Source organism: Pleurodeles waltl, chromosome 9, assembly GCF_031143425.1.
Source record: "Pleurodeles waltl isolate 20211129_DDA chromosome 9, aPleWal1.hap1.20221129, whole genome shotgun sequence".
Classification (NCBI taxonomy): domain Eukaryota; kingdom Metazoa; phylum Chordata; class Amphibia; order Caudata; family Salamandridae; genus Pleurodeles; species Pleurodeles waltl.
In genome coordinates, this window is record NC_090448.1 from 986021720 (window position 1) to 986036111 (window position 14392).

The 14392-nt window shown below is 44.1% G+C and overlaps 1 protein-coding gene across 3 annotated transcripts in view; it reads right to left on the bottom strand.

Annotated features, from left to right (window-relative positions):
* YLPM1 (YLP motif containing 1) overlaps positions 1–14392 on the bottom strand; it is an 865271-nt gene that overhangs the window by 231901 nt on the left and 618978 nt on the right. For all 3 annotated transcript variants that reach the window (XM_069208481.1, XM_069208482.1, XM_069208480.1), the window contains one exon: positions 3838–4014. In XM_069208481.1, coding sequence (XP_069064582.1) covers positions 3838–4014 — 177 coding nt within the window. The remainder of the gene's footprint in view (positions 1–3837; positions 4015–14392) is intronic.

Sequence of the window (14392 nt, forward strand, 5' to 3'; positions counted from 1 at the left end):
TGTAAATCTGTCACTAATGTGCTAGGCATAGCCAGTGGCGATGGTTGGTTTGCCTGTGGATAAGATGTTGAAGCATAACTATGCTGGTAATGTTGATCCTCTTCTTCATCAAACTCTTGACATTTGACATTTAGTTGGGATGGGCTACTAGCTGCCCCAAACATTCCTTGATCCTCATCATCGTCCAAAAGATGTTGCGGTGGGTATGGCAGCACTTTACTTGGTGATGTATGTATCGGCAAAATGTCAGATGGCTTGTCCCCTATATTAATAAGGGAAAGGGGTAAAAATCTGGTGGAGTCCTCATGATGGTATGAGGAATGATCTGGTGAAATGTCCCAAGGTTTGTAAACTGTTAATGCTGTGGTGATCGTCGGTTCCCTCGTCGACGGTTCCCTCGTCGACGGTTCCCTCGTCGACGGTTCCCTCGTCGACGGTTCCCTCGTCGACGGTTCCCTCGTCGACGGGTCTCTCGTCGACAATTCCGTCCATGACTGCGTCTTTGTCAATGGGTCCTTAGTCGACGGTCCCTTCGTCGACGGGTATTTTACCGACGACGGTCGCTTCGCCGACGTATCTTGCGTAGATGGGTTTTTTAGTGCCCTGGATGATTTGTGAACCCAGGAGGCCTCCGCTGTCGACGCTGTGGTTGCCGACGAAGCTCTTTTGAAGATTTTTGCAGTAATAATCGTCGTCGATGACAACGGCGACGACGTCAATCATCGGTGATGATGGTGTTGTGAACGTCGACGATACCGTGGTCGCTGTTACCGTCGACACTGTCGTCGACGGGGCGGTCGTCGACGGTTGTTTTTTCACCGACAAGAGTTTTTCTGGCTCTTTTTGTGGTGACAGAGACAGGGATGGTTTCTTTGAGGTGCTTTTCCGGTGTAACGGCGTAGTAGGTTCTGAATGAACCTTTTTTGGTCCATGTTTAACTGCCTCTTCAGTTAAGACTTGTTTTGTCTTTTTGTGCATTTTTCTTGGTGGTTCATCCGCACCTCTATCTCTCTCACCTGTTCTTTTCTGAGGGCGAGAAGTTTGCGGTGACTTTTCGCTGTCTGATGAAGGATGCTCTAAGGCTTTCTGTTTTTGTAGCCATAAGAGAAGTCTACCCTCTCGGTCTTTGAGGGTTTTTTGACTAAAGGTGCGACAGATTTTGCAGTCTCTCACCTTATGGTCTGGATGAAGGCAGTAAATACACTTCTTGTGGGGGTCATCAATATGTAGTCTCTTCTTCCCACAGTTGTCACAGTCTCTGAACAGACCCTTCTTTGCCTTTTCAGACATAGTAAAGTTGTAACTAGTTTCCTGAGAGAAAAAACAATCTTCAGTCAGAAAATAGGAAAAAAACTGAGCAGAGCTCAGGGAGACTCCCTTCACACGACGTGCGGTAGAAAATCTGAGGGAATTCAGCCTCTGTTGGGAGTGTTTGGGAGGGGCTGAATCCTGATTGGTTGATACTGAAGTTTGGGTCTCTTCACAAAACAAAGTGGATAGACTGTAAAATACCCTATGAGGCCTACTAGGGCCTACTGGTTTTACTTTTACTGACTTACTGCTTTTTATATATTCAAGTTTACCGTGAGGCTCCCACCTCGACGACGGGGATGATTCAAGCATGTGAATCTATGAAAGATCCAATGCTGGAGAACCTTAGAAACAAGATGGCAGACAGAACCCAGGGACCCTCTGGAGGAGCTCTGGGCACCACCCCTGGGGTGGTGGTGGACAGGGGAGTGGTCACTCCCCTTTCCATTGTCCAATATCGGCCAGAGCAAGAAACTGGGGGTTCCTGAACCGGTGTGGACTGGTTTATGCAGGGAGGGCACCAAATGTGCCATTCAAAGCAAACTAGTGGCTTGGGGAGGCTACCACTCCCAAGCTGGTCACACCTATTTCCAAATGGAGAGGGGGTGTTACTTCCCTCTCCCAAAGGAAATCCTTTGTTCTGCATTCCTGGGCTTGATCAGATCAAGCAGCAGGAGGGCAGAAACCTATCTGAAGGGTGGCAGCAGCTGGGCTGCCCGGAAAACCCTGTAAGACTGTTGGTAGCAATCTTGGGGTCCTCTGAGCAGCCCCCAGAGCTCATGCAATCATACTTCCAATACTTGCAGCAGTATTGGGGTATGATTCTGACATGTTTGATACCAAAAATGCCCAGGTTCAGAGTTACAATTATGTAGCTGGACATAGTTAGTGACCAATGTCCAGTACACATAAAATGGCATTCCCGCACTCACAAAGTCCAGCAAAATGGGGCTGGAGTTCATGGGGGCACCTCTGCTAGTGCAGGGGTGCCTTCACACACAGGTAGCCGCATGCTGCCCTCTGGGCTGGGAGGGCCTACCTTAGGGGTGACTTACAGTGATCTGTAGTGAAAACGGGTGAGTACACCAGGTTCACACAGACTGCAATGGCAGGCCTGCTGGACCCTTTGCATGGGCTCCCTATGGGTGGCAGGATAATTGCTGCACCCCACCGGGTCCCCTGGAGCCCCAAAGCCCTAGGTACCATATACTAGGGACATGCATAGGGGCACCAGTATGCCAATTGTGGTGACAAATACCTACCAGCAACCACATTTAGAGGAGAGAGCATTCACTGGGGTCCTGGTTAGCCAGATCCCGGTGAACACAGTCAAGTACACTAACAGGCCAAAGTGCAGGTAACCAAGCTAGAGAGAGGCTACTTTCCTACACTGCCATACAGTGTGTGCCCCCCCCTTTCCCCACCAACCCAAAGGGGAGGCAGACTGTTGCCCCATTTACATAGGCAGTGCCCACTTCTATATTTAAAAAAAAAAAAAACATTCACTGGCATCTAGGGGCTTTCAATAGTTACCCCAATCTGCCTCCGGGGGGTGGAGTGCAGAACAACTGTTACTCCGTTACACTGTTAACCACTTTAGGTGGGGTCATGGCCTTGTTCACGCTGGGCAGCCCTCACCTCTAGAAATCCTTGTTATCAATAATCCCTAGTGCCTAATGGAATTTTATTTAAAAATAATAATAATAATAATAATTAAGGGGAGCACAAGCCCTTGCTTAAAGTGCCTGTCCCCCTTTCCCTGGTGTCTAGTGGGTGGATCCCTGCTGGAGTTGGTTGCCTAAAGTGACTGCATTCCAACTAACCCAAACTTTTTGGTGAAAAAATTGCTATTAGTCAAATTTGTTGAATTTGCTAATGTTTGTTCACAGTGGAGTGAAATAACCTGATTTACTACTGTACCTTGTAAATCCTTTAGGTCCAGAACCCTCTGGTGTATCTTTTTTGTTGTGGTGTCTTAAAAAAACATAAAAATGCAGTCTATTTTTATAAGTTGGTGTTTGATTTCAGTGCTCTGTTATTTCTTCCTCAATTGTTTTGGTGCTTTATACTTGTCCCTTGTGTAAGCCTTGCTACTGAGAGTAGCACCTAGCCAGGGTTGAGATGAAGGTTTGATAAACAAAACCTAAGAGGCCGGTAAGTGTATTACACGATGGGGGTTGCACAACCATACCAGATAACACACCCCAGTTCCTCTCACAAGGCGTCCTAGTCTATTTCACCTCATATCTCAATCTGAAAGTTCCTATCTCTATATTACACATTCTTCTTCACCCCTTTTTTCTCCCTTTGTCACGGTTTCATAACTTTTTTCTTCTATATTACTTTCTCTATTTCTCTAAGTCACAGCCGGAAGTTAAAAAATATGTTGAGGGCGTCAAAAATTAAAGCTGGCGCACATGGTCTGCAACTACTAGCATTAATGAAGCATTTGACAGTAGTTAGCTAATAGACTTTAGCTCAACGTACACTTAATAAAAGTCAAAAGCAACTTTACTCGAGTCTTACCTCAAAGCCTTTTGTTTTTGCTGCACTCCAAAACTGCTCAAAATGTTTCACTCTGTCATTTATTCCATCCAGGATAATAAAAGGGAAAAATCCATCATCTAGAGTTTTTTTGAAGGTCTTGAGCATGCTGTTGCGATAGGTCTCCTCCATCTCCGGCTCATACTCGTATTCCATCACCTGTCAAATAACGGAAAGGTGAGTACTGATCACATGCACTACTGCAAATTTACAATTATGTGGCTGTGAAGTACATTCAATAGTGGTCCTCAGAGAATAAAAAAAAAAAAAAGCATTGGTTATTCTACTCTGATAATAGCTCCTGGTAATCGTTCCAAACAACATTCACCAGGTATCATGAATAATTTGACACCACAATGATAATGAAAATATATGAGGTCAGGATTGCAACAACAACAAAAATATAAATTACCCAATGTCACAATTCGATTATTCACAACAGTGAAAGTGAGTCACATTGGCCCACTTTGCAACTCACCTTTAGTTCTTTTGTCTTTTTTTGTTATATATGTGGATAAGATTTTAAAGGAGTAATTTATTATGCACTACTATTCTCTTCGGTAGGGTCAGACTGAGAAGGAACAGGGGGAGATGTCATGTGAATCAAAAATGTTCTCAAGCTGACAAACTATTGTTCCAGGTAAGTGTAAACATTTTCTACATTTGTATGCTCAGCATACATTACATAACAGCACTCGGCCTAGGAAGGATAACAACAGGCTTGAGTAGAAGGAAACAAATGTTGACACATGGACTGAGTTCAATATTCTGTCTTGACTGGACATTAACTCAAATTTGACTCGAAATACATACAGATGCTCATGCTGCAGCATGTGAATCAGCTAACCATCTATCTTCAATAAAAGCCAGCACAAATAGTGCAGGAAAAGACATTTCCTGAATGCTATAAAAAGTAGCAGAAGGTTTTCCTTTGGAAATCAAAGGAAAATCTATATAGATATCTTGAATAAATACAATAATTGTAATAATAAACATTCATATATATATTTAACTAAGTGAGTGTAATTTCATTAATTTATTGTAAACTCTTAGAAACTACACACCTTTGAGATGGAAAAACACAAGTGCACTCAACTGAGTTTTTAGACCGCTTCTTACTTGTCTAACATTTTTTAAAGATGAGTTGTTTTTTCATAATTATTTTAACAATCAATAAAAATAGTTATGGCTATATAACTATCTAAAAGCGCAATCTCTGAATGGAAAAACCTATTAAACGAAAAACTGCTGCCCAGTCTATAAAAACATCAGGCTCTTCAGTTAGGATTCTTTGAAAAGTTTGTTTATTAACCACATACCCCCATTTTTATTTAATAGGATTAAACGGCTCACCTGAAGAAAAAAAAATCTATGCAATGATGACCGATTTAAGCAACTTTTCAACTATGTTTCAAAGAAGGAAGAAAAGCTGTTCTAGGAAGATCTAGGATTCCAAAATGAAAAAGCAAGTAATGTTCAAGCAATTGAATACACCAAGGATACAAACTATATTGTACTGTTAGAATACTCTTACCAGCTTAATAATTCTCCATTATTCAAAAGAGTTACAAAAACAAAAAATTGAAAGCATATGGACAGAACTATTGCACAACCAACAATAGTCCAAAAACTATAGTTCTTCCATACAGGTTAAACTATAAAAAATAATTTTAAAAAAAATCCCATCTGCTGCTCAAAAAGCTTTATTTACAATTTTCATTCTTGCTTACAGTTTGCGCAGAAGAAAAAAAGATACTTTTTCCCCCCATCTGGTACCCTGACGGGGGAAAGAGACAGAGAGGCACCTTGATGCCCCTACTTTGAGCGCGAGTGGCATGGTATTGAAGAATACCAATTCTCTATTCTCTTTTTGGACTTTTACTTGCGTGAGGATCAGGGAAGGATCTTTCAAGGAAACAACACTCCCTCTACTTCGAACAGGAGTTCCTCTTACATGCCTTTCTTCGGTGTTCAGAGACATACAATTTGGCTTTCTGTTCCCAGCTCCCTGTGGGGTTCATCTGGGCCCAGTCATTGCAGGAGTTGGAGTCAACACATGACTTCTGGGCATCTAGCACAGGCACCAGTTCTCGACAGTCACTACAAGGCTTAAACACCGTTGTTTTTGGTGGGGACATGTCCTTTGCAAACTGGAAAAAGAATCTGTAAATAAAACTTAGATGAGAGCTCTGGATCTGCGTCCAAAGGCACAGAAAGAAAGGCACTGAACACAGTGCAAGGATGGAGCTAATTTGTGGCTCTGAGGTCACATCTGGGACACAGCAAAGCAGACAGAGATCCAAGGTTGCCATGTGCTGGCACTTGGGGGCAATGCAGAGGGAAAACTCAAATTTCAGTCTGGTGCCTGAAGTATTCACAAGATGAGGAATCAGCTGTATGAAGTACACATCAGAATGAAAAAAATAAGACACTTGTGTAGCGAAATGGGCTCTGTCCATTTAATTCACCCAGATTGTTCACTTTTGTATCACACGTTTCTGGACTTTTTACTGTGGGTGAGCCTCCAAAGAAAATAAGTTACTTACCTATAATTGTAGTTCTCCAGTATTGGAATCTTTCATAGATTCACATGCTTGAATCCTTCCCAGTCGACGAGATGGGAGCCCCCGGTACATCAAAACAGATATATATATATATATATATATATACACACACAAGCTACTGCAATGAAAAAAGGCCTAAGGCCTTCACTTCAGTAGCCCATCCTAATCATTATGAGCAAAAAGGACCAAAGCAAGGCCCAGCCTATCAGGCTTCCCCTCCCAAGAGAACTAAAAACTAAGTTACAGGTAAGTAACATTTTCTTACTCCAGTATTGGAACTTTCATAGATTCACATGCTTGAATCAGAATAGACAGCAGTAATGAAGCACATTGCATAACATTAATCGAAATGTATACTTAATGACACATGCCCACAAACATATATATCGATATCTATACACCCTGATCATAGCAATATCAGCAAAATGTTCAATGAAAAGATTACCCAGGAAAGAATAGCATGTTATGTAAACAATAACTAAGATAATAGAAAGTTACCTTAAAAAAGGTAAAACAATTAATATGAGAGCTGTAAAGGAAAAAACAAACCTATTCAATGTGCTCAAATTAAACTGGGCTGGCGGGAAAAAGAAAAAAAAAAAAAAAAAACTTACAACATCTCACCATTACTGGAAAAGATGTTGCAACACTGCCTGTCCTACCGCCATATCAGCTTGCTGAGCTTCTTCCAAACAGTAGTGCCTTGCGAAAGTATGTACAGACTTCCACGTGGCTGACCTGCAGATATACTGAATGGGCACTCCTGCAAAAAGTGCCATGGATGCAGCCATTTTTCTTGTAGAATGTGCCTGTGCTGGATTCCGCAATGGTCTAACTGCCGCTGTATGACAATAGTTAATAGCAGAGGTTATCCACCTCGCAATTCCTTGCTTAGATAAAGCTCCACCCCTACATGGAGCACTGAAAGCCACGAAAACTTGGTTAGATTGCCTAAACTATTGAGTTCTGTCCAGGTAAAACTTCAGGCACCTTTGTCCAAAGAGTGCAGCGCCTGCTCTGCTGGTGTTGATGGATTAGGAAAATATGTCTTCAGTATCACCACGGCTGGTTTATATGGAAATCAGATGGGACCTTAGGTATGAATTTTGGATTTGTCCTCCAAATTACTCTATCGCTTTTGAACTGTAAGAAAAGATCCTGGATAGTGAAAGCTTGTATCTCGCTTACTCTTCTAGCTGAGGTGAGAGCGAGAAGAAGAGAGACTTTCCAGGATAGGAATTTCGTGTCTGCCTTGTGTATTGGTTCAAATGGTGGTTTCATTAACTGAGACAAGACCAAATTAAGGTGCCATGACGGAGGTGGAAGCCGTAACGGAGGAAAGGACCTGACTAGACCCTTAAGAAACAGTTTTATGACTCTCGCCGTCCAGAGAGGGGGCACGTTCTCCGTACGTCTGTAACGGGAAATCGCTGCAAGGTGGACCTTGATCGTAGAAATCGCCAAACCTGATTTGGCCAGAAGTAGAATATAAGGTAGTATCTGCTGCGGTGATGAAGAAAAGGGATGCACTTGAAACTGAGCACACCAAGAGCAAAATCTCTTCCACTTTAGACGATAACATTTGTTGGTACTGTCAGCAACAGCTCTGGCAAGAATGGCTCTGCAATCCGAAGGTATAACTAGATGCGCAAACTCATGGTGTTCAGGAGCCAGGCTGTCAAGTGAAGTGAAGCTGGATCCGGGTGGAGAACTTGGCCGTCGTTCATCGCAAGCAGGGAGGGAATCACTGGCAGAGGGATGTTGCGGCTCTGAGAGAGAAGTAGGAGCTCCGTATACCAAAACTGACGAGGCCATGCCGGAGCAATCAGAAGGAACTTGCAGCGTTTGACCTTGATCTTCGGCAGAACTCTTGGAATCAGGGGAATGGGAGGAAAAGCGTAGGCATAAATTCCTGACCGTGCCATGGAAAACGCATTCCCCCAGGAGTCCCGATGTGGACCCCGACTTGCGAAGAATTGGCATTTTGCATTCTGCGGGGTGGCAAAGAGATCCAGGCTCGGTTTTCTCCATCGGGCGAAGAGCTGATTCAAAACTCTTTGGTCTAATTCCCATTCGTGGCTGGACGACCGTGACCTGCTCAGGGAATCCGCATTAATGTTCTGTACTCCAGGGACGTGTTCCGCTCGAAGGTTTACTTTGTGGCTGATAGACCATTCCCAGATGCGCTGAGATTTTCTCGATAAGAGTAGAGACCTGGTTCCCCCCTTCTTGTTGATATAATGCATTGTCGTCGTGTTGGCCGTCCGGATGAGAACTGAGGAACCTCTTATCTTTGGGAGGAAAGCACACAGGGCTAGTCGAACAGCCTTCAATTCGAGGTAATTTATGTGAAAGACTTTCTGATGTGGCTTCCATTTGCCTCTGACTTGTAGGTGCTGAAGGGAAGCACCCCATCCCTCAAGAAAAGGGTCTTTAGTTATTACCCAAGGTGCCTGCTGAGGAAGAAAGGTAAGCCCCTTCGCTAAGTGAGAGTCCTGAGTCCACCAAGCTAGAGAGGATATCATGGGGTTCGTTATCCTGATGATATCGTCGAAAGACCCTTTGGACTGTGCCCATTGAAGATCTAACTGTTCCTGTAGGGGTCTCATTCTTAGATGACAGTAAGGCACCAGGGGAATACAGGAGGACATCATTCCTAAAAGGGACTAGAAGAGGTGAACTGAAACGCACTTTCTTTTTTGTAAACTCTTCGCAAGGGAGATGAGCTTTCTCCGTCTGTCCTCTGTAGGGGCTGCCTTGCTGGTGGAAGTGTCCAGTACTGTCCCTAGAAAACTTCTTCTCCTTAAGGGCTGGAATGCTGACTTTTCGCGATTGACCGTTAGGCCCAGGCTCATGAACAGCTCGATACAAGCTCTCGTGGACCTCTGCGCCGGAGATCTGGATCTGGCTTTGACCAGCCAATCGTCCAGATACGGGAAGACATGGCGGTTCTTTCTTCCGAGGAAAGCCGCCACTGGAGCCAAGCACTTGGTGAAGTTCCTGGGGGACGATTTCAGGCCGAAGGGCAAGACTTTGAACTGGAAATGGTCTCCAGCTACTGCAAATCTGAGATACCTTCTGTGGGAGGGATGAATAGGGATATGGAAATATGCGTCGTGCAAATCGAGTGTGGCCATGAAATCCCCCAAATTTAGAAGGGACAGAATGTCTGACAGGGTGATCATACGGAATGATTGTTTCTTGAGACAAGTGTTGAGGTCCCTGAGGTCTAGAATTGCACGCCAACTTTTCTGCTTTTTTCGGACTAAGAAGAATCAGGAGTAGTAACCCTCTCCTGATGTGGAACCCTTTCTATAGCTCCCTTGAGAAGCATGGACTCGACCTCCTGCTTGAGCAGATGCAAGTGTTTCAACTTCCGAGGAAGGGGAGGCTTCGTAGGAGGACGGTGTAAGAACTCTAGGTCTGATGTTATCTTCTGCCAATTTTGGAAGTAGGGAGAAATCCTTTCCCCTAGTCTTGAGCGCAAGGGAAGGTTCGGAGACGAAAGCAAGTCATTGCCTAAGGCCAGTATCTTTCGGTTGCCTTCCAGTCTTTCCTATCTGGGAAGCTCTCGAATACGCTGCCTGTTGAGGCATTCTCTGCTGGAACTGAGGGCGAAAGGAATGAGATGCCGCAGAGGCAGAAGGATATCTGTACTGTTGAAAGCCTGGTCTATATGATGAGTAACCATAGCCTCTAGCTCCTCTGAAAGGCTGTCTTTTAAACTGCAGAGTGCCAAGGGACCTGGTCGTGTCAGTGTCTGTCTTAATCGCCTGAAGCGCATCATCAATGTGCTTTCCGAAAAGGGCTTCACCATCGAAAGGTAGGTCAATGATCTTGTTTTGGACCTCAGGTCTAAATGAAGTAGCTACAAGCCAACCCTGCCTTCTGAGAACTGCAGAACCTGCCATCTGACTGAAAGCCATGGTGGCAATGTCCATAGCACAATCTATGATTTCTGCAGAAGACCTCTTCCCCCTCTGCAAGACTTTTTTGGCTTATAATTTAGAGTCTTCAGGCAGTTGATCTAAATAGGGTGCAATGGAATGAAAATGTCACTTACCCAGTGTACATCTGTTCGTGGCATCAGTCGCTGGAGATTCACATGTTCTGCATAGCTCGCCATCTGGTGTTGGGTCGGAGTGTTACAAGTTGTTTTTCTTCGAAGAAGTCTTTCGAGTCACGGGACCGAGTGACTCCTCCTTCTGTCTCCATTGCGCATGGGCGTCGACTCCATCTTCGATTGTTTTCCCCGCAGAGGGTGAGGTAGGAGTTGTGTTGTAGTAATAGTGCCCATGCAATGGAGTGACTAAGTATGTACCTATTTAAGGTGGAAATAATATATACAAATGTACAAAGTTGAAGCTAACTTCCGAACTGCTACAGGCTCCCGGGGAGGCGGGTGGGCACATGTGAATCTCCAGCGACTGATGCCACGAACAGATGTACACTGGGTAAGTGACATTTTCAGTTCGATGGCATCTGTCGCTGTAGATACACATGTTCTGCATAGACTAGTAAGCAGTTATCTCCCCAAAAGCGGTGGCTCAGCCTGTAGGAATGGAAGTGGTTTGAAATAACGTTCTTAACACGGCTTGACCTACTGTGGCTTGCTGTGCGGATAGCACGTCTACACAGTAGTGCTTGGTGAACGTGTGTGGCGTAGACCATGTGGCTGCCTTACATATTTATTGCATTGGGATGTTCCCTTGAAAGGCCATGGTAGCCCCTTTTTTCTGGTTGAGTGTGCCCTTGGTGTAATGGGCAGTTGTCGTTTTGCTTTAAGGTAGCAGATTTGGATGCATTTAACTATCCATCTGGCTATACCTTGTTTTGATATTGGGTTTCCTGCATGAGGTTTTTGGAATGCAATAAATAGTTGTTTAGTCTTTCTGATGTTCTTCGTTCTGTCAATGTAGTACATTAATGCTCTTTTGACATCTAAGGTATGTAGTGTCCTCTCAGCTACGGAATCTGGCTGTGGGAAGAACACTGGTAGTTCCACTGTTTGATTTAGGTGGAACGGTGAAATAACCTTTGGTAAAAATTTCGGATTAGTCCTTAGGACGACTTTATTTTTGTGTAGTTGTATAAAAGGTTCTTGTATTGTAAACGCCTGAATTTCGCTTACTCTTCTTAGAGATGTAATGGCGATGAGAAATGCAACCTTCCAGGTTAGGAACTGTATTTCGCAAGAGTGCATGGGTTCAAAAGGTGGACCCATGAGTCTTGTCAAGACAACATTTAAGTTCCATGAAGGAACAGGTGGTGTCCTTGGTGGTATAATTCTTTTAAGGCCTTCCATGAATACTTTAATGACTGGTATCCTATATAGGGAAGTTGAATAGGTAGTCTGCAGGTATGCAGATATTGCTGCAAGGTGTATTTTAATGGAAGAGAAGGCTAGGTTAGATTTTTGTAAGTGAAGCAAGTAACCTACTACATCCTTTGGAGTTGCGTGTAAAGGTTGGATCTGATTATGATGGCAGTAGCAAACAAACCTCTTCCATTTACTTGCATAGCAGGGCCTAGTGGACGGCCTTCTGGCTTGCTTTATGACTTCCATACATTCTTGGGTAAGTTGTAAGTGTCCGAATTCTAGGATTTCAGGAGCCAGATTGCTAGATTCAGCGATGCTGGATCTGGATGTCTGATCTGTTGGTTGTGTTGTGTAAACAGATCCGGCCTGTTGGGCAATTTGATGTGGGGTACTACTGATAGGTCTAGCAGTGTTGTGTACCAGGGTTGCCTTGCCCAAGTTGGTGCTATTAATATGAGTTTGAGTTTGTTTTGACTCAATTTGTTTACCAGATAAGGAAGGAGAGGGAAAGGAGGAAAAGCGTAGGCAAATATCCCTGACCAGTTCATCCATAGGGCATTGCCTTGGGACTGCCTGTGTGGGTATCTGGATGCGAAGTTTTGGCATTTTGCGTTCTCTTTTGTTGCAAACAAGTCTATTTGAGGTGTTCCCCAGAGTCTGAAGTAAGTGTTGAGAATTTGGGGGTGAATTTCCCATTTGTGGACCTGTTGGTGATCTCGAGAGAGATTGTCTGCAAGTTGATTCTGGATCCCTGGAATAAACTGTGCTATTAGGCGAATGTGGTTGTGAATTGCCCATCGCCATATCGTTTGTGCCAGCAGGCTCAACTGCGTTGAGTGTGTCCCCCCTTGTTTGTTTAGATAATACATTGTTGTCATGTTGTCTGTTTTGACAAGAATGTATTTGTGAGTTATAATTGGTTGGAAAGCCCTTAATGCTTGAAAAACTGCTAGCATTTCTAGGTGATTTATATGCAGTTTTGTCTGATGTACGTTCCATTGTCCTTGTATGCTGTGTTGATCGAGGTGTGCTCCCCACCCTGTCATGGAAGCATCTGTTGTTATTACGTATTGTGGCACTGGGTCTTGGAAAGGCCGCCCTTTGTTTAAATTTATACTGTTCCACCATAGAAGCGAGAGGTAAGTTTGGCGGTCTTTCAACACCAGATCTAGAAGGTGACCCTGTGCTTGTGACCATTGTGATGCTAGGCACTGTTGCAAGGGCCTCATGTGCAGTCTTGCGTTCGGGACAATGGCTATGCATGAGGACATCATGCCTAGGAGTTGTAATATCATCTTTGCTTGTATTGTTTGTGTTGGATACATGCGTTGTATGATCTTGTTGAAATTTTGAATTCTTTGTGGACTTGGAGTGGCTACTCCTTTTGTTGTGTCTATTATGGCTCCCAGGTATTGTTGTACCTTGCACGGCAAAATGTTGGATTTTGCAAAGTTGACGGTGAAACCGAGTTTGTAGAGGGTTTGTATGATTTGATTTGTGTGGTGTAAGCACTTTGTTAGTGAATTGGTTTTGATTAGCCAGTCGTCTAGATACGGGAATACATGTATTTGCTGCCTTCTGATGTGTGCAGCCACTACTGCTAGACATTTGGTGAAGACTCTTGGTGCGGTTGTTAAACCAAAAGGCAATACCTTGAATTGGTAATGTATTCCTTTGAATACGAACCTTAGGTATTTTCTGTGCGATGGATGTATTGGTATATGGAAATACGCGTCTTTGAGGTCTAGGGTTGTCATGTAGTCCTGTAGTTTTAGCAATGGTAACACTTCTTGTAGCGTGACCATGTGAAAGTGGTCTGATTTGATGTAGGTGTTCAGTATTCTGAGGTCTAGGATTGGTCTCAGTGTTTTGTCCTTTTTTGGTATTAAGAAGTACAGTGAATAGACTCCTGTGTTTATTTGTGTGTTTGGTACTAATTCGATTGCATTCTTCTGCAATAGTGCTTGAACTTCTATTTCCAGAAGTTCGGAATGTTGTTTTGATAAATTCTGTGCTTTTGGTGGTATGTTTGGAGGGAATTTTAGGAATTCTATGCAATAACCATGTTGGATAATTGCCAAGACCCAAGTGTCTGTAGTTATTTCCTCCCATGCTTTGTAATATTGACCTATTCTTCCCCCCACTGGTGTTGTGTGGAGGGGGTGAGTGACATCTGAGTCACTGCTTGGTTGTAGGGGTTTTGGGGCTTTGAAATTTTCCTCTATTCCTAGGGAATTGCCCTCCTCTGTATTGACCCCGAAAGCCTCCCCTGTACTGTCCCTGGTAGCTGGACGGTGTTGCCTGCGAGGTGCTGGCTTGTGTGGCCTGACCCCGAAACCCCCCTCGAAAGGGTGTCTTGCGGAAGGTGCTGTAGGTTCCTCTGCTCTGCGGGGAGTAGAGTGCGCCCATGGCTTTAGCAGTGTCAGTGTCTTTTTTCAGTTTTTCGATTGCCGTGTCCACTTCTGGTCCGAACAGTTGTTTTTCGTTGAGTGGCATATTGAGCACTGCCTGCTGTATCTCTGGTTTGAACCCAGACGTTCTTAGCCATGCGTGCCTTCTAATGGTCACAGATGTATTAATTGTTCTTGCAGCTGTCTGCTGCGTCCATAGAGGAACGTATCTGGTTATTTGATATGTTCTGTCCTTCCTCGAC